This window comes from Macrobrachium nipponense, chromosome 13 (assembly GCF_015104395.2).
Source record: "Macrobrachium nipponense isolate FS-2020 chromosome 13, ASM1510439v2, whole genome shotgun sequence".
Taxonomy (NCBI): domain Eukaryota; kingdom Metazoa; phylum Arthropoda; class Malacostraca; order Decapoda; family Palaemonidae; genus Macrobrachium; species Macrobrachium nipponense.
In genome coordinates this window covers 54,985,308-55,012,981 of record NC_087206.1, presented here as the reverse complement: position 1 = coordinate 55,012,981, position 27,674 = coordinate 54,985,308, and the positions used below count along the sequence as shown (strand labels likewise).

General features: G+C 41.5%; 1 protein-coding gene across 1 annotated transcript in view; it reads left to right on the top strand.

Annotated features, from left to right (window-relative positions):
* The window catches only part of LOC135225791 (ras-like GTP-binding protein Rho1), a 210,325-nt gene extending 183,990 nt beyond the window's left edge, over positions 1-26,335 (top strand). The window contains 5 exon segments of the mRNA XM_064265271.1: positions 8,564-8,724; positions 9,163-9,363; positions 26,117-26,177; positions 26,180-26,265; positions 26,268-26,335. Of these exon segments, the coding sequence (XP_064121341.1) occupies positions 8,564-8,724; positions 9,163-9,363; positions 26,117-26,177; positions 26,180-26,265; positions 26,268-26,306 (548 nt within the window). The 3' untranslated portion in view covers positions 26,307-26,335.
* Positions 26,336-27,674: the final 1,339 nt, after the last annotated feature.

Sequence of the window (27,674 nt, the reverse complement as noted above, 5' to 3'; positions counted from 1 at the left end):
GAGGCAAGAATTCAGTTTTTCAGTAGAGCTAAAAGGGCCAAGTGGTTAATTTTCCCATATTAGGTCTCTTCCTTCTGTGTCTATCTATCCAAGTAACTGAGTAATCGACATATTCCCGTAATCATCTCACAAAGAATCATGCAGATGTGTTTAATTTGTGCAGTCGTAGTTGTTAAATTACTACGGAAGTATAATTGAATTTGATTCTTGTTTTCTTTCATCTTGACAAGTAGAAAAAACAGTGAAATAGAAAGCTATCGTATATAACGCCAAATAACAAGGTATTTAATTTGTTGAGAGAGAGAGAGAGAGAGAGAGAGAGAGAGAGAGAGAGAGAGAGAGAGAGAGAGAGAGAGAGAGAGATATGCTTAGTCACAGTTTTCCTTTGAGCCAATGAATTCACGATCTGCTGATTTTACGTGTAACTTTCTTGCTACGAATACAGTATATCACTTTATTATGATGATCACATGTAGATGGGCTGTCATTCAGAGTAAAGTTTAAAGAAAGAAAGGAATGCCAAAATTGTATGATCGGGAGATAAATTGCTACTGACTCGAAATGACTCATGAGTCATGATCACAGCTGAGGTCCTGCGACCGTGATAGATTTGAATATTTATGTTCGGCTTCATCACATTGTTTTATAATTTTTTAAAGGTTGTGATAATACTTAAAGTCGCGGAAAATGACTGTGATCTAAAAAATTTAATGAAAAGAATCCTAACAAACAATCTTAAACAGCGTTTGTCATTTGTCTTGTGGGTTGGATTGTGGGAGTGACGTCACGCATTCCTTCTCCCCCAAAGGTGTGGCCCAGCAGCCATATTGGATCCTGGCCTACTCCTCTGCGAATACCCTTTATTTTTCTGAGGTACGTCCGCAAATGCAGCCTGTGTGAGGATCGTTACGATCCTCAAAGATCTGTTAAGTGTTTATTCATTATAATTTCTTGTGAATTGAGTGCTCAAATGTGTTTTTCCCGCAAAAAAGACGCCCGAAACGCCATTGTTTGAAATAGGCCCTTGAAACGGTTTCACGATAACCTGTTGGACGGACCATTGGTGAAGGAGGAGAAGGATTAGAGCTTGCTGCCCCTCGGAGGAAACCATAGCGAGGCTGGAGTGCTCATCTGCATCTCTTGATCCGCGTATATCGGAGAGTTTGGAGTGGTTGGTAAGGAGAAATGAAAGTGTGGAACAACGGTAACTACATAGCACTTTATTAATGACTGAGTTTGGGGCGTTTCCCGTTTCGGGGAAATTTTCAGAACGGCTTCCCTCGACGCATTTCTGGTGCGGTGATTGATTCCCTTGAGTGGAATTGCGTGTGTGTGCCGGTGAAGTTTAGGTTGGTTGGTTATCGATGTATAGGTGTGCAGGCAAGACAGCCTCATTTTGGGTAAGACTAGAAGTCATCGGCGGTGGTTTGACCCTATCCAGGCTAGGCTAGTTTGGGTAACCTGGCCCCAGTAACCTATATTACCACAGGTTAGTCAAGGCATTGTTGAATGGGGGAGCTGGCCTAATTCTGATTCTGATACCGTAAAGTATCCTTCACGCAGGTAAACAATTCATTTTGCCGGGGGTAGATCATGGCCTCAATGTAGGCTGCCATAGGCCAAGTTAGAGTACTTAGTAGTGTCATTCAAGATTAACCTCGGTTATCCTACTCCTGTGTCCGTGTAGGCTATTGTTTCTTTAGCTTAAAGTCCTAACCCAGTTTTAGTCAGTGGGTCTAGACCACGGGATTTTTGTCCTGTAGTTGAAGTATGCTGAAGGTTATTTAATTAACATTGCATTGGTGAAGGTATGGTTTATTGGGGTAGATTACAGTTTAGTTGACCGGACCGTGTAACACCATTTTGCCCGGTCCATAATCCCTCCGCCAAGTAAGTAGTTCTCGCAGATGACCCGCAGCCTACCAAACCCGACCCCAGCCGACCAAACCCGAACCCAACCCACAGGACCGAACCCGAGCATGCATCAACATGAAAGCCGATTCTCTTCGATATTTTTAATCTTGCCCAACTAATCTTTAGGACCTCCAATTTAATTTACAGTATTCTTTATTTTCACCCATGCCCAACTGAAATGTAAGAGCTCCATTTTTTTCCCTTCGTTATTCTATTTTTTTTCCCATGCTTGCCCAACTAATTTGCAGGAGTTCCATTTTTTTTTTCATTATTCGATATTTTGACTCTTGCCCACGATAGTTTTTACCCTTACCCGTGCCAACATAACTCTGTAGGATACATTTTTTTCCCCATTATTCGATATTTCTTTCCTTGCCCAACTCATCTGTATGACCTACATTTTTTTACATTCTTCGATACATATTTTCCAGGTACTAGTTATCCGCTAGTAGCTGGAACGGACCTTTCTCGACCTTCCTCGACCCTTCAGTCTGTTCCTGCTTCTCAGCCAGTTCAGTGTTTCATCATGTCTTCTGCCGACAATTTGTCTTGTTCCGCACACGTGGCGTTCGCTGCCGCCGTTCCAGTCACGCTGGAAGACATTTACATTTTGTGTCAAGACGAACGATCCCTAGTCACTTATTTAATGAAAACAGGCCTACTGGGGGATTTTAGTGGCGGGTTTTGAAACGAAATGTCTTACCTAGAAGTGGTACAGTAAAAAATTTGTATAATTCATATTTCGCTATGTATTGTGTAAAAAAACGTTACCTAACTCAAGTCGATTGTCCTTTTAAAGCATTCTTAGATTTAATTAAACGTGTATATCAATTAAATAAAGTAGTTTCAACACCCGCCAAATTGAAGGCCAATATCGCTGAAAACAAACAATCACGAGACGTCGCTCCCGCTGTACAAACGGATTCGTCACTCCACCCGTGCCTCGTCCACAAATTCCCCTTGTTCAGTCATCTCGGACAACAACCGTCCCGCCAAGAAAGAAAAAAAAAAATCCTCTACCCAGAAGATTTCAGCGACTCCGATTTCTCTTGTTAAGTTCTTTATTTCTGGGGGGGGGGGGGACCTGGCCAATCATCGGACGACTAGCAACATCTCCAAGGTAAGGTTATCAATGTAAATGCACGTTATTTTCATTATTTTGACAAAATTAAGCACGCCATTGTTATTTCCGCTTTGCTGAAGTCAGGGACGCTCAACACATCCGAACATTCACGTCCGCTAGAAGTCCACGTGTTCGAACGCAGTCCATGTGTTCGAGCAAACAATTTGGCCTTGACTTTAACCAATGTATTCTCGGAAATATTCATCTTGTTTAGTTATCAGTAAGGATATACGGGTGCCAGCCATATGTATGGACAAGTTATATAGGTTAGATATTTATAACTGTTAACTTACTTCACCGGGGGGTCCAGGGGGGCGAAGCCCCCCGGCCAGGTAAGGACATGCAGACTTAGTTTGGTTAGGTCGGTTCCTTTGGTTAGGTAGCATCAGTGTTAGTATACTATACTGGGGGGTCCAGGGGGCGAAGCCCCCCGGCTAGGTAAGGACGTGGAGACTAACTATGGTTAGGTTGGTTCCTTTGGTTAGGTAGCAATCACTTAATATACTATACTGGGGGGTCCAGGGGGGCGAAGCCCCCCGGCCAGGTAAGGGCACGCGGCCTAAGTTTGGTTAGGTTGGATCGTTTGGTTACGATCACCGGAGCTCCTACAGTTTAGTTGGGACAGGAGCTCCTACAGTTTCGTTGGAAAGGGACCTCATACAGTTTAGTTGGCCACTGGTTTTTTTTTTTTTGCTAGGGTTTCGTGGTTTTTAGTGTTCATTGCCGTCGTTTGGTTAGCCTAACACAACGGGTGACGGGACCTCCTACATTTTTGTTGGTACGTGAGCTCCTACAGTTTACTTGGCAACGGGTTTCGTCTGCTAGGGTTTTGTTGTTTTTCGTGTTCGTTGTCGTCATCTGGGTTTTCCCCCACCCAAAACCCCCGGTTTCCCAATGGCTCCCCCATTACCGTTTTCATTTACTCGTATGTACTCCCCCACCCAAAAACCCCGGTTCCCAAAAGGGTCCCCCATTATCGTTTTTATAGGTTTCGGGGTTTTTAAACCGGGCGCCAAAACAAAGCGTCCGCCATCTTGTTTGTATTGCTCCGCCGATTCCATAGCAGACGAAACCCGTGGTCAACTGAACTGTAAGCGCTCCGTTTATTGTGGTGTAATGTCAAAGTGAATTATATTTTCAAAAAAGTGATTTTCATAAAAACTAGGGTAGAATTCGGGGTATTTCTTCAGAAGCAGTCCGCACAGACTGCAAGGAACGTAACCCCAGATACAACATCCACTAGGGATTGGGGCGTCCAATGTATTTCGCCGTGTTTAGTACTGGCCCCCGGGCGATTAATTACAGTCGTCTGAATAATTATTACTTAAAATTCATGTTCAGTAGGTAAAACTGCATAGAAAAACAGCAACTGCCATAGTCTACCTAGGCCGCCGCGGATAAGTACCCTAGATCTACCAAATTCGGATCAAACTTCCTCAATCAGACTTCCTCAAATAATGTCCCATTTCTGATTCGATTGTTGGGTTTGATCTGTAGGGTTAGTCGGTATTTCTATACAAGCATTCCGTGGCGAGCTAGACTATGGCAATTTAACACAATAACACGACAAAACCTTCCCCCAAGTGTTTTACTCCGCCCAAAACCCTGCGTTCCCGTCGGTCCCCCTTACCGTAGGATAGAGTTGAACGGCATTATTCTCCCAAGTGTTTTACCCCACCCAAAACCCTGCATTCCCATTGGGTCCCCTTCACCATAGGATAGAGTTCAAAGGGAAATTAGTCGGCTGGATAGATATTAGTTTAAATTCTTGTTCAGAAAGTAAAACTGCATAGAAAAAAGGCAACTGCTATAGTCTAGCTCGCTACGGAATAGGGTAAAAAACCGCATGGTACAGGGGTGGACCATGTACGATCAATGTGTACAACCCCCAAAAAAGTACATTATAACGCGTCCTGACATCGGAGATGGGCATCAGACGCGACTTGTTGTTGTGAGAAACGGAGCTAAAGACCTCTACTCTGGTGTCAGGACGCGTTATTATGTACTTTTCTTGGGGTTGTACACATTGATCGTACATGGTCCACCCCTGTACCATGCGGTTTTTTACCCTAGTTATATAGATCTACCCTAGTGTGCATTATTGTATGATAGAATTTGGCCAGAACAATTCCCATGAACTTTATCCTAGTAGTGTATGGTAGAAAGAAAGGAATTAAAATATTACAAAGAAAAAGGAAGAAGGCAAGAAGAGAGTAAAAGAAGCTAAAGATTAAGGTCACAAGAAGAAAGACAATTAAGAACAAATGAAAATGGAAGTAATCATCAGTCAGTTAAGGTAACTAAGTTAAAATGTGAAGTAAAGGTGAAGTATGGAAGAAAATTTTGTAAAATAATACATCTCAGTAATGAGCTAAGGATCAAACCAAATAAAATAGTTGACACAGTGAAAACCATTGTATAAATATAGTGAACATGCGAATGAAATTTATTTAGTATTGAACAAAGATGAACAAAGACAAGAAGACGAGAGTATGGAAATAAGTTAGAATTGGGAGGTTCACTTAAAAGTAGAATAACATAGGAGACACATATTACAGTATTTAGTAAAGCCCTTGGAAAAACCAAACTATTGATAATCTAAAGTTAGGAACTTCATGGGAAGACATATGGAAAGCCTCGTACCTGGATGGACTGAAGCCTGAATTTTGTAAGAGTAAAGCTAATTCAGAGAAAACTTTACTAGTATGAAATAGAAACTATTAAAAAAAAACCAAAAAGGTTAACAAAAGAGGGTGTTGAGAAGCTAAAGAACCAGGATTAGGGTGAGGAGACAGAGTGACAGGCATTTGAGAGCGCGGAAGGGGAAGGGCGCACAGAAAAGAAGACAATGACACATATATACCAAAATATAAAGTTATGAAATAGGAAACCAGTAACTGCTGTGGGTTTCAGGAAAGCTTTAGCTTCTGAGGTATTAAAAGAACTGAAGGAAAAATTTACCCTGAGGTCATAGGGGAAACCGCAAACACTTACAATAGCGACAAGAAATTGATCTACGGAAGGGCACAGAACAAGAAGTGGAAGTTAACAAAAGATAGACGAGGCTTTAAAAATGAATGAGTAATAACGAACTTTATTCTTTGCTGATGATTCCTTGGTGGTAAAAGCATAGAGGATGTGGCACAGTAAAGAGCAACTAGAGAAATCTGCAAAGCTTGGATTATGAACCAAGAAAGAAAGTCTTAGTGCATAATGTAAAGAGTTGTATTTTGGTAACAGTAGAGTTGCAATGAAATACTATAAGAAAATTATTTTGGGAAGGTATGAATGTTTTTGTTTATTTTGTAAGGTACAAATGTAACATTTGAAAAGTTTATGTATGTCACTTCAGGGTAGAGAAAGGTACCTCACCCATGAAGACAAGGGTAGTTAATGGATACGGCAGTAAATAAACAGCACCCTAAATAGAAAAATAAAGATAACCATCTAATACAAGAAAAAGGGAAATGGTAGTAACCAGGAATAAAGTATGTATATATACACACACACACACACACATATATATATTATATATATATATATATATATATATTATATATATATAATATGCAAGAGGTTAACCTGAATACAAGTAAATATAGGAAGTGACAAAAAAAAATAGACAGGATAATAAAAAGCGAGTGCTAGTGATGTGTGAGAACTGGAAAGTTATCTAGAGATTATACATATTACATTGACTAGCCGTTTCTGAGCTGCGCATTAATTCTGTCAATCATTTACTCACCCTTTATCCTCTCCCGTTTTGGATGTTGACCTCCCCCTCCTACTCTGTTTCTCCTCTTAATGCCTTGAACTAGTAGTCACCATTTGAAAAATTTTCCTATTTTTGTGATTAAACGGGCTCTTGGTTTTCGCCTCGTTAGTCAAATGTGCAATGGCTCCAGCTGTTGTTCCGGGGTGACATCATGCAAGAGCCCTGTGTCTCTCCTAGCTTTTGGTACTTACCACCAGCATTCCATGATGTCATTGCTGTTGTTCCCTGCCCTGTCCCCTTTTCTGGCATTTATCAACTATCTTCATCTGCAGATTTACTGTTCTGTCTTCATCTGCAGGTTTACTGTTTTCTATCGTCTTGGTTCTTCCTTTAGACTTAAAATTTTGCATCCCTGATTTGGTTGATTGTAATACAGTTTTTAAGTGATGCATAGTTTGTATTTTTCACTTTTACTCCCCTTTGCGGAAGAAGAATCTGTTGACTTGCCCTTTAAAGGTTGTTTTCTTCTACCTTGGCTCTTTCAGTGAGTAAAAAGCTAATACTGCTTATGGTTAGAAGAGTTATCAAGAAACGGTGCCCATTTGTGGAGTAAGCGCCTAGGAACCAACAAATAAACCAGCCAATGGATGTGCTGGCACGTTACTGACAATCTAAAGCAATATCCGAGGCAATCAGAAGCATATCACTTTGCCATTTCCAATTGAATGAGAACTGTCCCAACATAACAGTTGTTCACCTTGCTTGGTTCACCATGCAAGTTTTAAGGAAGTGAAGACTTCAGTCATTGGTGAGGTACGTTTGCGTAACTTTGAGGTAGAAGTACTTTTGAATTCAGTAATATGTGTGCGCACGCACGCGCATGTCCGCTCTCTAGACTCAATAAGTCCAAGTTTGAATTTAGACCGGAAGTAGAGTTTTCCCTTTGGAAGATAATATTTTTCTGAATATCACACCTGTGAACACAATTTAACCTATCATCTCCGGTTTCATCTGGTCAACTTAGGAACCTTCAGTATTTTTACTCACAGGAAAATAGTACCAAGTAGTTGGGACTTTTAAAAGGGTGTTGTCCAGTTAAGATCAGAAGGCATTCATATTTACTTTTAAGACCGAAACTTTGGCCATCAACATTGTGACCTTGGTAAATGATAATTGTTGAACTTATGCACCAGTTACTGTTATTTGGTTTTGTTACTTTGCTGGTTAACTGTATTACATGCACCAGTTAATGTTATTTGGTTTTGTTACTTTGCTGGTTAACTGTATTACAGCTTCATGTGCTCACCCTTCAGATGGCATGCAGGTTCCTAGGGAGAGAAATCATTTGAGTCTTGGCTAAGTGTATACATAAATGAGTCAGGAGCTAAAAAGTGTCATCAAGGTTCATGCAGGACATACACGGTCCCATTTGTCAAGAATAACTGGGGGCCCTATGAGTGAAAGTATATGTGCATTTTGAATCCGTACGCATTTTTTTGTAAGGCCACAGCCATGCTTTTTTTTTTTTTTTTTTTTTTTCCTCAATCTGAACTAGTACGTTTGGTTGCATGTCGAGTGTCAGTCAGTTATGTGCAAATGTGGGTTAGTAGATGAAATTTCAAATATCAGACACCATAATAGGTAATTATTTTGCCCTGGCCTGATTAAACTACGTGATAATGATGAAATGACATAGAAGGAAGCTTGCAAATATAAAGGTTTAGATTACAAAATTTGACTGTAAGGTTCGGTTCAGGACATCCATAATTTTTCTCCCAAATGTATATAAAAAAGTTAATTTTCATTTTCAGAATTCATGGCGGCCATACGGAAAAAATTAGTCATTGTAGGGGATGGAGCTTGCGGAAAAACTTGTCTCCTCATAGTTTTCTCCAAAGATCAGTTTCCTGAAGTTTATGTTCCAACTGTATTTGAAAATTATGTAGCTGACATTGAAGTTGATGGTAAACAAGTAAGTGTTTTCTATTTCTTTGTGTTAACTCTCTTGGGAAAGATAATCTTTTCCACTCAGTTTGAACCTTCTGTGTTGAAAGTGCCTTAAGTCAACAGAACAGCAAATAAAACCCTATGTTTACTATTTAATTGGAAATAAATTTTTAATTGGTATATTTTCAAAATTTTATTACTGTTGAAGTAAGTATATTCTGTTTAACAGGTTGTAATAGTGCATGGGGCATACATTGTAATGAAATATTGTCTGAAACCTAGGGCAGCAGTAATTTTTTCGGTTGTTTTACTTTACTGCTTAATCACATTTTTACAGCTTCATGTGCTCACCCTCCTGATGAGACATGTTCGTAGGGAGAGAAATGATCCGAGTCTCAGGATAAGTGTGTTCACAAATGAGTTTGAAGTTGTAAAATTACTTAGAAATTCTCTTGGTTTGCAGGTTGAACTAGCGCTATGGGATACAGCAGGACAAGAAGACTATGATAGACTAAGGCCCCTATCCTATCCTGACACTGATGTTATTTTGATGTGCTTTTCGATTGATTCCCCTGACTCTTTAGAAAATATTCCAGAAAAATGGACTCCTGAGGTTAAACACTTTTGTCCTAATGTCCCCATTATCCTCGTAGGAAACAAGAAGGTACGTTGATATGGTATTATTATTTGGACCTGTTTTTTGTTAAAGAATAATTGAATTGTTTTATGTATATGTAATGAAATTTCATATACTAATATTACTTCCACAGCTTGTCAGTAATTGCATGTAGTGAAGTCATTGGAATTTAATTGCTTTGGAGCAACTCTTTTCCTCAGAATAATAATACTAGTTAGTTAAGAAGAACTTTGTTCTTGGCAGGCAGTCAAATTTACTGTTAGCACCAAAGTAGACCATTATGCATAGATGTCCAGAGGTGAGTTTGTTGGTCCAGATATTTTAGATTGTATCCACATTCTTGGTCATAACTTGAATTAAAAAAGAAAGAGCCCTCTGCAGGAAGTGAAATTTATTGGCCTTCAGGATGAAATTGCTCTTACATGTTTCTGAAGTTCATCAATAGTGGATGGTATGCAGAAAGCTTGATTTACTGGTATTTGGTACATATTTCTATTTCCCCTATATCAATAGGAATTAAGTGCAGTACCTGGTTATTTTACGGTATCAATGATGTGAAAGTTCATAATACAAGGGTCCAGGCTGCCAGGCAGAATTTTGAAGACCTTTCAAAATATGTGCTGGCATTTTAATGGTATGAAATATGATTGGAGTATTTTGCCAAGGGTTTCTGCTATGTTTTCCTTCGAATTTTGTATATTTTATTGTAGTAGGCATGTTCTGTCAGGATGTTAAATTTTTGAAGTAACACAAAAAACCTACAATTTAAAAAAAACCTGTTGTAAATTGTCACGTGACTTGCTGCAAAAAAAAGTTCACACTTTCACCTCTGGATTAGTACTTTATCCACTTTATACCTACTGACTTTCTGGTGGTTTGAGTTTCCTCATTTTGCAGTTCTACTTTATCATTGTAACAAGGTCTTTTTCTTAGCAAGGTGGAAAGGAATTTCACACCAGGGGTTTATGGTCTGAATTATTGTAGTTTGTGGCAGTGTCATCAGAAGTCAATTATGGTTTGTGGAGTAAATGGTTACCTTTAGTTAAAGTATGATGGCCACACCCACTGTGGATTGTATTGGCCAGACTTGTAATTTAGAAAAGATGGAAAAGTGTGTGAAGGCTTCGGTATCTCTTAGTATGGGGTTCAAGCCTCTTTAACTGGAGATGTAGATATTCGTTAGCTAATGAACTCAGAATGGCTGATATGATGATAGAAATACTTGAAGTTGCATGTTAAGCACACATGGGACTTAATTTTGTATGTAGGCTTGCAAGAAGAGTCTGCCCTCCCTTATAGCCTTCTTAACCTCATTCATGCTAGATTCCTCTAAGGAAAGATGCTAAGATAAAATGGTCACCCAAAACAGGTCGTTTAAATATATAAGAAAAAAAATAAATATGCGTCTCAAGATACTTATTTCAAATACAGGCAAGGCAAAACACAACAGGCTGTACTAAGTTCACTAACAGCATGGAATTGAGTTTGTTCCTTTGTATGTACCCTACAGACTTGGCGGTGTTTATAATTTGATTTATATAACAGCAAAAAATGAGAAAATGCAGTAAAAATATAAACTCATAAAATAGTGTAAGAATCTCTCTCTCTCTCTCTCTCTCTCTCTCTCTCTCTCTCTCTCTCTCTCTCTCTCTCTCCTGTAGCTCATGAAATTTAAAATATTTTCAAGTATTGTTGTGCCATTATTTATTTGTGATGAATCTTACCTGTTGTTAATAGTTAGCTATATCTCCGCGCTGATTAGGTGAGTCGGCATTCAAACAAAAAATCGAATGGTTGCCCTGATGACTTATCTAGTTTACCTTTTGTCAATCAGGTGTGTTTCAAATGTTTTAGCTCGTGTCAGGATTCTCCTTGCCGCCATTGCAGTTAGGCAATTGTTGGTATTCTATGAAGTTTGGCTGTTTTACACCTGTATATGGTATTGTAATTTCATATTCCTATGATATCCTCCACTAGAAGCAAAACCAATAAAATCAGATTATGGAGGAATGACTTTGGTATAACCTGGATGTTGAAATTGGAAGTTGATCAACATTAAGGGTACAGTGTGATCTTGGAACTACTAGATGTGAAGAATGTAGGGAATTGTTCTGAGAAATTTATGCCTGAATATGTCAGATATAGGAGATGGGAAACTAATAGATTGCAAAAGCAATTAGTTAGGTCAGGACTTGAACCTACTCAGACTAGGCATTTTGGTTGTGCTAGTATTGACTTCCTTTGTAGCTCTGCCTTCTGCTCCCCATTTGGTTCAGGAAAAGCGTATTGAAAAGTTAGAACATGACATTAAACCTATTTTTAGTTCTAATGCAAGTTGAACTGGGTTGTGAAGGGAACATTCCGAATCCCTCCATAGTGTGCGCTCTTTTTCTCGTTCCCTGTTATAAGTAAGGTGTTGGTACCCTCATCTGTACGTAGCCCAAGCCTAGGACTGCCCTGCAACGGTTGGTAATGTCCAATACCAGGGAACTGGGTCGTTTCTTGTAGCCCAAGCCTAGGACTGCCCTGCGACAGTTGGTAATGTCCAATGCCAGGGAACTGGGTCTTGTTTCTTGTAGGCCCAACCCAAGCCTCAGGACTGCACTGCGACAGTTGGTAACCTAACGGCTGTCCAATGCCAGGGAACTGGGTCGTTTCTTGCAGCCCAAGCCTAGGACTGCCCAATGCGACAGTTGGTAATGTCCAATGCCAATGGCAACTTGGTGGGTCGTTTCTTTCTCAGGACGATGGGTTCTGTGCCGTCCAATTCCTACTTCGCCCTTTTTTCTTGGTCTGCATCTTGTTTAAAGCTTTCGCCCTAGGACCGTTGAAACATTCACCTAACAACCTTAAATCACTCGCATAAGGACCATTTCGGTAAGCGTTAATCCTTGATCTGTAGGCACATTCTGCTGTCCTCAGCACCTAGTTTGAGGTGTTAGCATGCATAGAATTAATAATATATAATATAGGCACAGTGATCCCCCGTATTTGTGGGGGATGCACACCAGACCCCCCCCCCCCCCCAGTGAATATAGTTGAACTCCAATAAAAATGCTGAAAACAGCCTGTTTTGTTAGTGAAAACTCAAGAAAAACCCACAAAAAATTATTATACTTGTTTTTTGAATCTTTTAATCACAAAAAGTGCATTTTATGATGAAACTGATAACAAAAACAAGGAATTTGTGGATATTTCTCACACAGATATACCGCGAATATGCAAATTTTCCGCGAATATGTGGGGAAACGTTCCTGAGAGAAATCTGCGAACTTGAGTCCACGAATCTGGAGAACACGAGTACGGGGGTTCCACTGTATAGACAGTATTATTGAGAGAATGTATCTGTAGCAAGTTTTACAAATTTCGACATAATGTCGACTCAGTTGACTGTTTCTCTCTCTAATGTTTTGGTTATTCTAAATTCTCGTTTGCTAGCATATTCCTCTTTCTTTGTAATTCTTGTGTTCGTTCTTTGCCTGCTTCCTCTTTGGCTATTGGCGAATCTCTTACTACTGCCTCGATTAATGTTTCTCTTTCAAGTCTACACTGTCTGTACTATCTAAGGTTGTCTCCAAGTTAGATATTATTCTAGCTTCAGAACTTTCTAACAACGTTTCATATAGGAATGCTTTCAAGTGTGTAAGTTTGTTTTCGGACGAAGTGGGAGAGTCGTCGCAATTCCTCTCCCACCGCCTCCCAATCTTTCCCATGTTCCTGCGCCTTGTTTACATTCCCTCAGTTGACTCGTGTAAACGTAGTAGACTCGTGCAGACTTGGCCGTGTTCTGAGTCGCTTGAAACTGTCTTCCTTTCATCGAGTCGTCGTGGATGCGATACAGCACTCGGCTGCTGTCACCTTCTATTGACAAATGTCACTTACTGTTGCCAAGGGTTGTGAAGAAGGAGCAATCCTTTAGGCGCTCTTGTTTACCTCCTGTTGGCAGCTGTCTCCTCCTGTTGTCCGCTGGCAGAAGAAGAGTTGAATTGAGTTGGAGGAACTCGTTCAGGCTGGTCTGCGTTTGTTGCAACATTACGCTTTGCTCTATCCTCATTTTGTTGAGGAAAGAGGCCTCTTAGAGAATTTGTCTTAGCAAAATTTGGCGCCCTCTAAATATTGGAGAAGAGAACCAATGCTTTCTCCTGTTAGAGAGCATTTCGTAACTTTTCTCATACTCGGATGTGCAAATCTCCCTAAAGGTCTGCGTTTGCTTGTCGTCTTGTCTCTTATTAAGTCGCAGAGAGCTGAGGACCGCCTCTTGCAGTACAAACGCTTATTGGCCCTTTAACCATCTATTGTTGGGAGTTCGCATTCTTTCTCTTCCTTGTGGGGAAATTAACTCGAAACTGACAGACATGCTGATGGAGTTTTAGCTACATTGTCTCATCTCTGCGTCAGCTTAGAGAGGTGGAGGCGCCAGCCCAGTGAGTTTATGAAGCCAGCTTTAAGGGTTTGGCGCCGCCAGCGCGGGATTTAGCAGGGAAGAGAGTAAACTCATTTCTAGTACTGCAGGGTAATCTGCATGCTTATACTGATTCGGTTTGGAAGAAGTGAGAGAACTTACGCTTCCTGTCTGATTATGCAGCTCGGGTTAAGGCGATAAGGGAGTATTTATTGGTATTCTTGTTTTATAACTTTCGGGGAGCGCCTCAGTGGCGTGGTTGGTTTGGTGTTTGCTTCTCACCTCGGTGGTCGCGGGTTCGATTCTCTGCCATTCCATTGAGTGAGAGGTGTATTTCTGGTGATAGAAGTTCACTCTCGACGTGTCTTGGAACGTCACGTAAAAGCCGTTGTCCCATTGCTGAATAACCACTGGTTCCATGCAACGTACACCATATAAACAAACAATATACCTTTCGGGGATAAGTGCAGACCTCAGGTTCTGGGATATGGATAGTTGCAACCTCCTGACATTCATGGATGGACTTGGGACCAGTACCTTTCATGGTGGAGATGGTGAAGGGGAGTTGTGGTTCTTTTTTGGTTGTCATCCACTTGTGTAATCTCCCTTTTATAGCTTCCTTTGTCTTCATGATGGTCCAGGCAGTAATTCTCTGGGACAAGCTCCATAAGCAATTATAGATATTCGTCAACATTTTGAGACTGAATAACAGGATGTATCTGCCCACATACTTTTTGGTTTTCTAGCATGGATTTAGTGCCTTTCCAAAGAACGGTCAGACTTGAGGTACACATGCAGAATGTATTCCACTTACCACACTTTTACTAAATCAATGATTCAAGTTGGCCAACTCTCAACAGTATTCCAAAGGCCAAGGACCTGTTGCTTCTTCTGGCCCAATTTCTATGCACATTTTTAATTCTCTATATCCCCATTCTTATATAGTGATTTGGTTATGATAATTATGCATGCTTGTCAGAGGCATGTGGTTCTTGAAGAATTTTAGGTTTGAAGGAAACTTCCTGTATGTTAAGGGTTTTTCCTTATTAGAAAACTTGACCTTACTGGGGATTTTTTCAGATAATCATTCTCAATTAATGAATAGTTTTGGCGTAAGAATTACGGCATACAAATAATGTTCATTAAATTTGTAAGTAATACAGAACCATCTTTGGCGCCAAGACTGTAGGAGGGCCTCTGTAACCAAGAAGTGCCCATTTTTTTCCTAAGCTGACGTCCAGGTTTTGGTTTTTTCCCTTGCCATGCAACACAAAGAGTTTGAACTAGTGTCACACTACATGCAACATAGAATGGTCAACACTACACCTGGTAAAACTTTTTAGGTGTCAGGTAGTGGAAAAACATCAGGATCCTTAGCAGTTTTATTCCTGGTCAGAAACTGTCTTTGTGAAAAGTTTGCTGCTTTGAGTGAAATGAACAACATATTAGTTTGATCATTCATTATGGAAGGACAGTGTTTTGGCAATTGGGGATTCAGAAAGAACAAACTGCCTACAATGGCCTTTACATCCGTAATTTCGGCAGTTGCTGTGGGATTTAAGGAGCACTCATTTAGACTTACTAGCATGTAGGTGAACAGGAATACCTGAATGATTACTACTTCTTTGATGGCCCTCAGGCTAGAGCAGTGGATGTTTCCTGAAATTTGGCCTAATTTAGACACTTAGGCCTGCCCCTTGTATCTTCTCTAAATATTGTTAAGCAATTTCAAGTTTAAGAAGGGGGGGGGCCGGGCCGGCTAATGCCCTTTTTTAAGGGCAGGACTTTGATATTCATACCACTTAATAAGGTGACTTGGGACATCTCCAAACCGCATATGATTTTCGCCTCATCTTCGGTTTTGTGACGCCAGGGCGTTATTTTATCCCGAAATAACCATTTTTCAAATTCTATCTCCTCCCTTGATATTTAATATTAAGACCTGGGATTACTACCATATATAGACCTGATGTAGACCTCCAATCGAATGGAGAGTTTTTTTTCTAAAAGTCATTTTTATACATGCAACTTACCCGACAGATATATACTTAGCTATAGACTCCGTCGTCCCGACAGAATTCAAAAAACTCGCGGCACACGCTACCGTAGGTCAGGTGATCTACCATTCCCGCCGCTGGGTGGCGGAATCCCAACCATTCCCGTTTTCTGAGCCAGATTTTCTCTGTCGCTGAGGCGGCAACAACTGTTGTTTGGTCTCTCCTGATTGGAATTCTGCTCATTTGCCGAGAATTGGTTGGACTCTTTTGGTGAAGTACTCTTGTTTATTCTCGGGATTGGCTCATACGCTTATTTTTGGACTGGATTAGGACTTGGATTTGTTTTTTCTATTAAGATGGCTGAAGTTAAAGTAACACCTAAGTTTTAGGGTTTGTGCAAGGAAGAATGCAGAACTAGGTTGTTTAAAGCAGAGGTAGATCCTCATACGCTTTGTAGTAAAGTAGAGGTTCTGAATGTGCGGTTGATAGAACTTGTGCTGAATGTGAAGGGCTTTCGGAGCAAGGATGGAAGGATTTAGCTTCTTATATTAAGAAAAGAGAGAAGGATAGAGCTAGGAAAGCGTCAGCTAGAAGCTCGAGTAGATCTTGTTCTTTTGAGACCTGAATCAGAAATTAACAACTAGATGATGTTTCTCCCTATAACCTCAGCCCCTTCTCCCTGTGTTGAATCTAAGGGGTTCATTTTCAGAAATGGAAAAAATGAGATCCTCGATCAGGGAGCTTCAGGAGCAGCTTTAAAGCCATGGAAACACAAGGTAGAAAGTGTGTCAGTGAATACAATGACCCCAGTGCAGGTGAGGGGCGTCTGATCGGCTCCGCATTGCTCCTAGGCCTAGACCGCTTCCAAACTCCCAGGACCAGGGGAGGAGGAATGTCAAAAAGCCGCAGGGAGGATGTGGAGCATCCCCACCCAACGATCAGGCGTCCCTTCGGCAGACCTGAAGTAAACGACCCAGGCTGCCTTGGATAGCCGTAGAAAAGGCATCCTGGAAGAGTGTTTTTCTCTGCGTCGGACTCCTCCTCGTCCAGGCGTGGATGGAGCTCGGCTTCGAAGTCTCGTCCTCTGAAGAAAGATTCGTTGGGTAAGCGCCGAAAGTAAGGAGACGCTTTTGATTCAACCCAGAGCGATTTCCAGAGGATTTTCTTCGACTATAAAGAGGGCGAGAAGACCGTCTCCAGCGCCTCAAGATCCGGCAAAGCTTTTCCTGCTTAATCTACAGGAGCAAAGATCCTCCTTGGTAGGCGCTCTACATAAGGATTCGTCTCGAAGGAAAGACTCCTCCCTTCCAGTGAAGAGATCAAAATTGTCTTCTCCTGGTAGGAGAGAAGTTTCTCACTCTAGCAGGCGCTCGTCTCCGGAGAGACTCTCCTTCATCCCTTTAAACGATCCTCTCCTATCTATGGAGGAAACGAAAGTTCCCAGCGGTAGCCGCTCGCAGAGCAAGCGGTCAGCTACGTCTCTTAGAAGTCAGGAGTCGGACTCCTCTTCTGAGGATCAGGATAGGGGCGTCAAGAGCCTAAGAAGCAGGAGCTTGTGAGAAACATAGATAGTTGACAGAGCCTAGTAGGCGCCAAGAATTATTACAGGCGTATAGAGCCTAACAGAACGCCAGGAGTCTTGTGAGAGGCGTCAAGAGCCTACAAGGAGTCACGACAAGCGCCAGGAGTCAAGCAGGCGCCAGGAATCAAAAGCAGGCTTCAGAGTCGAGCAGGCGTTCAGGAGTCGGGTAGGACGCCAGGAGGTCTAACAGACGCCAGGAGTCGAGCAGGCGGTCAGGAGTCGAGTAGGCGCCAGGCGCCTTGTACGAGCTTAGGTCAGAGTAAGACCCCTTCGCACTTTTATGAGTTCTTCGGAGAGTAGGAGCCCTTCACCTGGTAGGAAACAGGTGCCTGAGAGAAGATCTCGTGCATTTAAGAACTCTATTGCGCCCTTGTAGTAGCAAGGATTTGTCACACGGACGACGTTCTTCTTCGTTTGACAGAAGTCCCTCGACAACTAAGAACCGCTCTCTCCGAAAGGATCCCCGGCAGCCGGAGACTTAGAAGAAGTCTCGGATGAAGAATTACCTGTGGATGTAGTAGTCTCTGATTATAAGAGATTGTCCTTGGGGGGGGTTGTTGTGTTGCAGGAGTTCGGAGATAAGCTTCAACCAGCGGATCCGCCCTCTCTCCAGATCTTTGCTATCGAGCACAAAGTCTCCCAAAGGCATCCTCATTTGTAAAAATGCGTCCAGCCGCCCCTTAGTATGAAAAAAGCGTTCAAAGGATTTGGAGAATGGCTTAAGATAAAAGAGAGGCGGGCAAGACTGTTTTTTTCATGCCCTCCTTCAAAGTTGCACGGTAACCTGGAAGATGGTACGATACCCAGGAACCTATGGGCTTAGGACTGCCTTTCATCGCAAGACGCAGATTACGCTTCCTTAGTAGATTCTTCAAGGAGGCGCGCTCTACTATCAGCAAAAGCTACTTGGGGGATGTGTGAACTGGACCATCTACTAACAAAGGACTCTTTAGGACGCTCGAAGGTATTTTAATTTTATGGACTGGCTTTGGAGCCCTTGCAAGAGAGCCCAAGATCCCAATTTTGTCACGATGGAAGAATTATCGAGTGTGTTATCGTGTCTGGACAGAGCGGTGATGGACGGTTCGGTGGAAGTGGCTGCTCTTTTTGGATCGGAGTTTTGAAAAAGAGAGCAGTGTATGGGTCTTTCCTGTCCAAGTCAGTATCTCCTCTACAGAGGTCGGCCTTGCTATATTCGCCGCTTTCGAACCACCTTTTCCCACAGGACACGGTGAGGGATGTAGCAAAATCATTAGCTGGAAAAGCCACACAGGATTTACTGACACAGTCAGCAAAGAGGTTCAAGCCTGCGGTTCCTTTTCAAAAGAAGGATAAACGCACCTCTTCAGCAGCCCTTTCGAGGAGCCTCTTCCTCCTCAAGAACCCCTTTTTAGAGGTAGAACACCGGATACAGAGAAAGACCTTCCAGGAGACCTGCATGGGAAGGCAAAATGAAGAAGAAGTCCTCCTCCAGATAGCGGTAGTCGCCAGACTGTCGAAATTTGCCAGAGTCTGGGCGAAGAGAAGGGCGGACAGCTGGACCCTCTCGATCCTCGAGAGAGGATACCTCATCCCCTTCAGGGAATACCTCCCTTAACAAGAACTCCAAGGGAGTTAAACAGCGAGATACAACGATCCTGTCAAGAGTCAAGCTCTCCTGCAAGCAGTAGAACTTTTGTTGCAGAAAAGGGCAATAGAACCGGTTCAAGATCTCCATTCACCAGGTTTCTACAACCGTCTATTCCTGGTACCAACCAGCCTCGGGCGGGTGGGTGGTAGGCCGGTTCTGGACGTAAGTGCGCTGAACGTCTTTGTGATCAAGAAGAAGTTCTCGATGGAGACCTCTTCCTCTGTACTTTCTGCTCTTCGTCCAGGGGACTGGATGTATCCCTGGACCTTCAAGATGCATATTTCCATGTGCCAATTCATCCGGCATCAAGGAAATACCTAAGATTCATGTCACAGGGAAGAGTGTTTCAATTTCGAGCGCTTTGCTTCGGACTTTCGACGGCCCCAGCAAGTCTTCACGGGTATCCTAAGGAATGTGGCTCATTGGTTACATTTAGAGGGGATCATCAGAATCTCGATGTATTTGGACGACTGGCTAATACGAGCAAAGTCGAAGCAACAGTGTCTGGAGGACCTCGATAACATTAAAGATGACGCAGTCATGGGACTCCTAGTCACCTCGAGAAGTCACAGCTGGATCCCCAGCAGAACATAGTTTATCTGGGGATTCGGATGGATTCTCGGGGTTTTCTAGCGTCTCCGTCAACAGAGAGAATAGAACGCTGCCTTACAAAGGTGTCGGGATTTCTAGGGAAAAAGAACTTTGTTCCGCGAGGGAGTGGATGAGTTTGCTGGGAACCATTTCCTCGTTGGAGCAGTTCGTTTCCCTAGGGAGACTGCACCTAAGACCCCTTCAGTATTATCTGAAGGAGAACTGGGATCAAAGTTCCCAGGACCTCGAAGAGTCATTAAGGATAACGGACAAGGTCAAACAAGATCTTCGGTGGTGGTTAGACCCAAGAAACTCGGTCAAGGAATATCCTTGCACATAAAGAGCCCTCTCCGAGCGTTGTTTGCAGACGCATCGGACGTAGGGTGGGGAGCAACGTTGGATTCGCAAGAAGTGTCGGGAACCTGGGAAGGAGCTCAGGTGTCCTGGCACATAAACAAAAAGGAACTGAAAGCCATTCACCTAGCTCTCTTGCACTTTCAAGAACAGATATTAGGATTGATCATTCAGGTCAATTCAGACAACACGACAGCCCTAGCATATATCAGGAAGCAAGGGGGAACTCATTCATTCTCCCTTACGAGACAGCGAGGGAGTTGTTGCTTTCGGCGCAGAGAAGCAGATCTCTCTTCTAACGAGATTTATTCAGGGAGAGAAAATGAAATTCGAGCGGATCTGCTAAGCAGAAGAGACCAAGTGCTCCCCACCGAATGGACTCTCCACCCTCAAGTGTGTGATCAGTTTATGGGGTTATGGGAAGGCCGAACGTAGACTTGTTCGCAACCACCTGGAAACAAGAGGTTGGAGAATTATTGCTCCCCCATCGCGGATCCAAGAGCAATAGCGATAGACGGTCTCCTCATGGACTGGAAGGGAATAGACGGGTACGCTTTTCCCCCCTTCAAACTGGTAGGGGAAGTAATAAGAAAGTTTGCCTCCTCAGAGGGAACGAAATTAACTTTGATCGCTCCCTTTTGGCCAGCCCTAGTTATTGGGTGACAGAGTTGCTGGAGTGGGGATAGTGGATCTTCCCAGATCGCTCCCACCTAAGGAGCGATCTTCTCAAACAACCCCACTTCGACAGGTATCACAAAACCTCCCCGCTCTAAGTCTGACTGGCCTTCAGACTATCGAAGGCTCCGTTAGAGCGAGGGGGGTTTTCTCGCGAAGCTTCTTTAAAAGCAATCGCAAGAGCCAGGAGACCATCCACATTACGGGTGTACCAGTCGAAGTGGGAAGTGTTTTAGAAGAAATGGTGCAGGACGCATGAGCTATCCTCTTCCAGTACCCTCTATAACCGACATTGCAAATTTTCTTCTTTACCTTAGAAAGAAAAAGTGTGGGGCCTAGCGGTATCTACGATCAAGGGTATAGAAGTATGCTGGCCTCGGTGTTTATTTGGCATAGGGGTCTGGAGGTGTCGGACAATAAGGATCTACATGACCTTATTAGGTCTTTCGAGACCTCAAAAGTCAGAATAATAAAAATCCCAGTTGGAACTTGATATAGTGCTGCAGTATTTGATGTCTGAAAGATTCGTACCTTCCAATAATTCTTTTCTTTTAGGGATTTGACGAGGAAATCTTTATTCCTGTTTGCCTTAGCCACGGCAAAAAGGGTGAGTGAACTTCAAGCGTTAGAGGGCAGAGTGGGGTTTAGAAGGAGGCTGCATTTGCTCTTTTAAGCCTCTCTTCTTAGCCAAGAACGAAAACCCATCAAAACCGTGGCCTAGAAGCTTCGAAGTGAAGGCACTCTCTTCTCTTACGGGGGAAGAAAAAAAGGAAAAGACCCTTTGTCCAGTAAGAGCGCTAAAATTTTATCTACAAAGAAAGTCTCTTTTGGGAGGTACGCAGAAAGTCTTTGGTGTTCGGTCAAGATCCTACAAGACCAATATCAAAAAACGCCCTTACGTTTTTCATTTAGACGTTATTAAGGAAGCGCATCTTAAATGTGGTGAAGAACAATTTAAACTCCTCAGGGTAAAAAGCACACGAAGTGAGGGCCATAGCAACCTCAATGGCTTTTTTTCATAAAACGTGGTCCCCTTCAGAATCTAATTAAATCCACGTATTGGAAGTGTAACTCAGTGTTCGCCTCTCACTATCTAAAGGATGTGAGAGTTACTTATGAGAAGTGCTTTTCACTGGGAGCATATGTGGTCCGCGGATTTAGTGCTGGGAGGAGGAGCTGAGGTTATCCTAATTAGTTAGGTTAAGTAATTTTAACATTATGGTGTTTGGTTTTTATGGTTGACTGAAAGAGGGTATAGGAAGAACCCTTTTCAGTTCTTAGATTTAACATGGTTTAGAGAGGTCATGGTGGTCGGGATTAACTTTTCTTTTTGGTCTCCTCGTTGTGCATTATGTAAAGCCTAAAGCTCTGTTTTCATGTAAGAGGGCTAGCCCCCATTGATAAGATACAGGTCAGGCTCTGCCATGTAAGCGGGTAAGGCCCCATTGGTACGATCCATGGCAGTTCTGTCGCGTTAACGCGGGCTAGCCCCCATTGACATGATCCAGAAGGGCTGTTCGGTCATAGGTGGTTTACCTCACTGAAGCTCTTGAGGCAGGCAGACTAAATGACAGTAATCATGAAGTCTTCAGCCCAACGGTAAGAACCAAGGATTGATATCCTACAACAATTGTTGTTTCCCGTTATTAGAATTTTGTTTATATATATAGCTGTCTCTCGCCCTCCACCAAGGGTGTCAATCAGCTAAGTATATATCTGGCCGGGTAGTTGCATGTATAAAAATGATATTGTTAAGATACAATAAACGTTTATACATACTTACCTGGCAGATATATACGATTAAGGGCCCACCCAGCCTCCCCTCAGGAGACAGGTGTAAGAGAAAATCTGGCTCAGAAAACGGGAATGGTTGGGATTCCGCCACCCAGCGGCGGAATGGTAGATCACCTGACCTACCGGTAGCGTGTGCCGCGAGTTTTGAATTCTGTCGGGACGACGGAGTCTATAGCTAAGTATATATCTGCCAGGTAAGTATGTATAAAACTTTATTGTATCTTAACAATATCATTTTTTTTGCAAGATATGAATTTTTCAATATGGTAAAAAAATAAGCCCTATAAATCAGAGAAAAAATTTTTATATAAAAATACGAAAAACACAAAAATTGGAAAAAAGGGCTCTATTTGATTGTTCTATAATGTCTTTCTGAGTTATATACCAAATTCCAATGTTATAGCTTTAAACTAAGTGAGCAGATAGATTTGAAGGTCATAAGTATAGTTTTGAGATACGGGCGTTCAAAGTTTTTCCTTCGTATTTCTGTAAAGACAATGTTATAAATAATGATTATTATGAATGTATATTTTCTTTTTTGTGTATTAATAACCAAAACACTTTTATTTATCATAATTTTAATCATAAATGATGATCCCTTTGCTCATATATCGTAGCCTGGGGCACTGCTTGAGGCAAGATGGGCACTCCTTCCTACGTAACCCCCTCTCTCCCCTTCACTAACTCGGCTTATTACAGCGAATTTTCTTCTTCTGTATGTTAGCGAGATGTTTCCTTGTATTTTCCTCTTTGGCATGATGAAATTCTTGCCCGAAACAAAGATAAACAAACGTAAATGCAAGAGAATGTCAAAAGGTGAAACTCGAAGGCGTACTCTTTTTTTTTACAAAGACAATTTAATAAATCATGATTAAGATTATGATTTCATATTCCATTTTGGGTTTTTAAAAAACCAAAACTTTGTTATTTATCATAAATGAAGATCTCTTTGCTCAAAGATCGTAGCCTTGGTGCACAGTGTGACGTGTGCTGTCAAGCAAGACGGGGGCGTTACTAAGCAACCCTCCCCTCTCTTTTCACTACTACGCATATATTATGATATTCTGTAATAATACTTGAGCGATTTTTCTTCGTCTGTATGTTAGCGAGATGTTTTCCTTGTCTTTTCCTCATTGGCATGATGAAATTCTTGCCGAAACATACATAAACATACGTAAAAGCAGGCGTATGTCGAGGTGAAATGGAACGTGTAGACTACTCTGAAGTCTGTGATCGCACTAAATTAGGACTGTACTTGGTAGCTGAGCCTGGTCTCCTTCTCGACTCGGGAATGTCTACAGATGCCATTTCTCCCAATTTCTTTGACAATATTATCAAAATTTACGATAATAGAGGAAATATTGCATTTTCTTGTACGGATCATGTTTTAGGCTTATTGAGTTGCATTAACTAATTACCCTGTAACTATGAAAGTAAGAGGAATTTTGACGAAATATTTCGTATACGTATTCTCAATTGCCATACGAAGCTCCATGAATTTTTTCATGACTGCATTTTTCGCCCTATACCTCCATATATAGGGGTTTCCGGCCGGCCCCCCTTAAAGAATTGCTCTAGTCGCCAGTAGAACCCTTGTATCCTCAGGGAAAATGATTTTTTTTTCAGAATTTCCAATGCTCTCATTCTTCTTTTAAGAGGAAATCAACTCAACTACACAATTCCATACACTTCCATTAACTTATGCATCTCCTTAACTGCTTAGTGGTGATAGAATGTCCCCTCCCAATAAGATTTTCAAGTTATCACAGGATCTGTCCTTAATTGAACAGCCGTGGCCTAGGGTCAGAAGCATTTTGTCTGTGTATTGCTGAGGGTGCCATTTTGTGGAATTGTCAGCACCTGGGATTCTGTTTAGAGATGGTAAGACTTTTCACCATCTACTTCCAAAGTTATCATTTCATATTTTCCTTGGTATTGTAACATGTAATTTTAGATCTTGCTGACGATCAGCACTATAAGGTTTTTAGATTGAAGCCCCTTCATCTCTATATCAGTCTCTTTCTATATCTTTAGATGCAGGTCCTAAACTTATCAGAAATTTACATGAACCTTTTTATTTAGCACTATCATCAGTTAATAAGTTAATTTATTGCCAGCACCCTTCTTTAAGCTGTTGTAAAGGGAATGCAATATATTTTGATCTTTGCCTTAGAACCAAGGGTGATGTAAGGCTACGTTTTACAGTGACCTGTAAGATTCCAATGTAACCTCCTTAGTGTGGGGAAGAAGATGAAACTTCTCTGCCCTGTTGGGCAGTTAAACTGAGTCAGAGAGGTTAAACCTAGGACATCTTTTATTATCCGTTTTAGAAATACACTATAATTTTTGTCAAAGGTTAATCCTGGAAGAGGCATACTTATCTTTTGTTTTATGGTTTTAAGAAACACGGTCGTTGTTGCCAAAGGTTAAACCTGGAAGGGCGAAAATTAACTGTTATTGTAGTTTTAGAAAACCTAGTTTGTTATTGCCAATGGTTGAAGGTATTTTTGAAAGTTAAGCCAGGAAGAGGCAAAGTTAACCGTTTGTTTGGTGTTTTTCAGAAACTTCTAGTCTTTGTCAAGGAGCGCAAGGTCCTCTGTGACATATTTGCTTAGGTTAGTGCAAGAGAACTAGCTTCATATCTTCTACCTTTATTGAAGGCAAACATTCTAATGTGGTCAGCAGTTGTAACTTCATTTAGTGTTAAGTCATTTGTCGCTCGAGGATAAGATTGATGTGGCACAGTAGAAGTGCAATTTGGTTTCTACCCACTCACTACCTAAGTAAACAGAATCGTGTTTGAAAGCAGTAAAGCCCTTAATCCACTACTATTAGTGGGCAGTCTTTTCTTGAACTGAAGAAAGAGGAATTCTTTGGGCTCTTTTATTTAAATCCTGGTTTTCAATATTTTGGAGAGCGTGAAGGTACAAATTTTGTATAGGACCGTACCTTTATATCGGAGAGGTATTTATTTAAAGTGACTCATTTTATAGGGCTTTTGGACCCAGCACATTGGTTCCCATCATACCGCTTGTTTCAGTCGCACAGCAGTGCTCCCCTCATACCACTTGTTTCAGTCTGGCTGAATTGAAGCGGTTTTCTCCGTAAGGCTGCTCTTTGCTGCACATGTATGAGAGCCTTCTTCCTTGAATGGAACCCAACTTTTGGTGGTGGTAAAATCCAGAAAGGATTCTTGATCAGGTGAGAAGGTTTTGGGTTTAATGCAAGAAACCTTTAGCTCGAATGGCTGAGAGGATTTTTGTCTAGCCGCAAGTACCCACCATCCTCATCTTAATGTGGGATTCAGCTATCTTTAACATAGTAGTAGGTAAGATTCATCACAATAATATACTTACCTAACAGTAGGTAAGATTCATCAACCCTAACAGTAGGTAAGATTCTCACAAATAATATACTTCCCTGCTGTTAAGTACCCCACCCAGCCTCGCCACAAACTGATTTCACCACTTTCCCATGTGAAGTCACCCTTGAAACATCTCGGTTGTGCAAGATTTTATTTATTTTTTTCTCCTTATAATTATGTTTGAAATGCCATAGTGCAGTGTCCTCAAGTGACAATGCTGTCCATTTGCCATCAGAATTTTTTTTTTATTTTAATTGTGTTTGATTAGTTGCGGTTATTGAAGAATTATTTATTGAATCATTTTAACTTGACCTTTAAGTTTAATCAATTTTTTAGGGGAACCATACTAATTTTTTTTTTTTTTTTTTTTTTTTTTTTTTTTTTTTTCCAGGATCTGCGAAATGATGCCACTACAATCAAGGAACTTCAGAAGATGAAACAAGAGCCTGTCAAGCTGAAGAAGGTCGTAATATGGCGGAAAAGATCAATGCATTTGCCTATCTTGAGTGCTCGGCGAAAACTAAAGAAGGTGTTAGGGAAAGTATTTTGAAACTGCTACAAAGGCTGCTTTAGGCTGTTAAGAAGAAGAAGAAGCGACCTTGCACGCTTCTGTAAGGTGAGGTTTTGTAACTGTAGTACAGTGACACCTCAACTTGGTAGGGGGGGGTCTGGCCACCCTGTTAAGTAACGAAAATCTGCTAATAATACAGACTGGTAAATCCAACACAACAGTAATACAAATTGGTAAATCCAACACAATATGCTGTGGCATGGAGCAACTTATTAGAGTTATTTCCAAATTAAATCATAAGCAAACGTATCCTAACTACTGATTTGATAATTTCATTGTCAAAAATATTTATTCATTTATTCAGTGTCGGATATATACCTAAAAAACGCAGAAAGTGCTGAGGTAAACTACTGATTGAGAAATAGCGTGTGCTGATGTGTTGAGAAAATGACTGTGTGCTGATGTGTTTACCTTAGCTAATGAACATTTAGATTTGCATTACAGTTGTCTATTTGTAAAAAATTTGCTGCTTGTCTTCTTTCTCTTCATCTTTTCCCACTTCTATGTGGGGTCGATGTTTCTGGACAGCTTTCCTCCACCTGGCTCTGTCAAACACATTTGGTCCTCAGACAAATGTTGCCTTGCAGTCTTTAATTACATCCATCCACCTTCCCTTTGGTTTGGTCTTCCTCTTGCTTTCCCCACCAGGCACCTACATCTGCATCAATCTCCTCCCAACACTGTGTCATCCCTTCTCATCACATGGCCATACCACTGCAGTCATCTTCTTGGGCCTTTTTTGATAGTTTTACAACTTTAGCAGTTCCTTTTATATTTCATTCTTGATCTTGTCCCTTTTTGTCAATCCCCAACCCACATCCACCTGAGCATTTTCATCATCTTCTGCTTCCAATTTCTCTCTCTTGCACTTTTTACCATCCATGTTTCTGCTCCATACATCAAAGTTGATCTCATTACTGCTTATACACTCTTCCTTTAACCTTCTTGTTGATTTTGCAATCGCACAAGACACCTGACATTCTCAAACATTTGCCACATTCTTTGTCATATATTTTAAGGGTTTAGCAGATGGAGGGGAAAAGTCCTTAATCAAAGCCCAAGAATCATGAGAAACAGTCTTCTGCATCAGTTTCAATAGAGCTCCTTGATAGGTTGGATACCTATCAAGGAGCTCTATTGAAACTGATGCAGAAGAGGCAGCTCTCAAGGTCCTTTCTAAACTAAGTTCTTAACTGACCATTTCAGAGCTAGAAAAAGTTGCACATAACCTTAAATATAAACTGTCATAAAATAATCCAAAGAGGTATTGTTTAAGAGCCAAGACAAACTACCATTCACAATCCTTGGGAGAGAAGTGGGGTTTTCAGGCATATATTTGGCTTGTGTAGGTAAGGGAGTAGGAGGCAACAACTTTTGT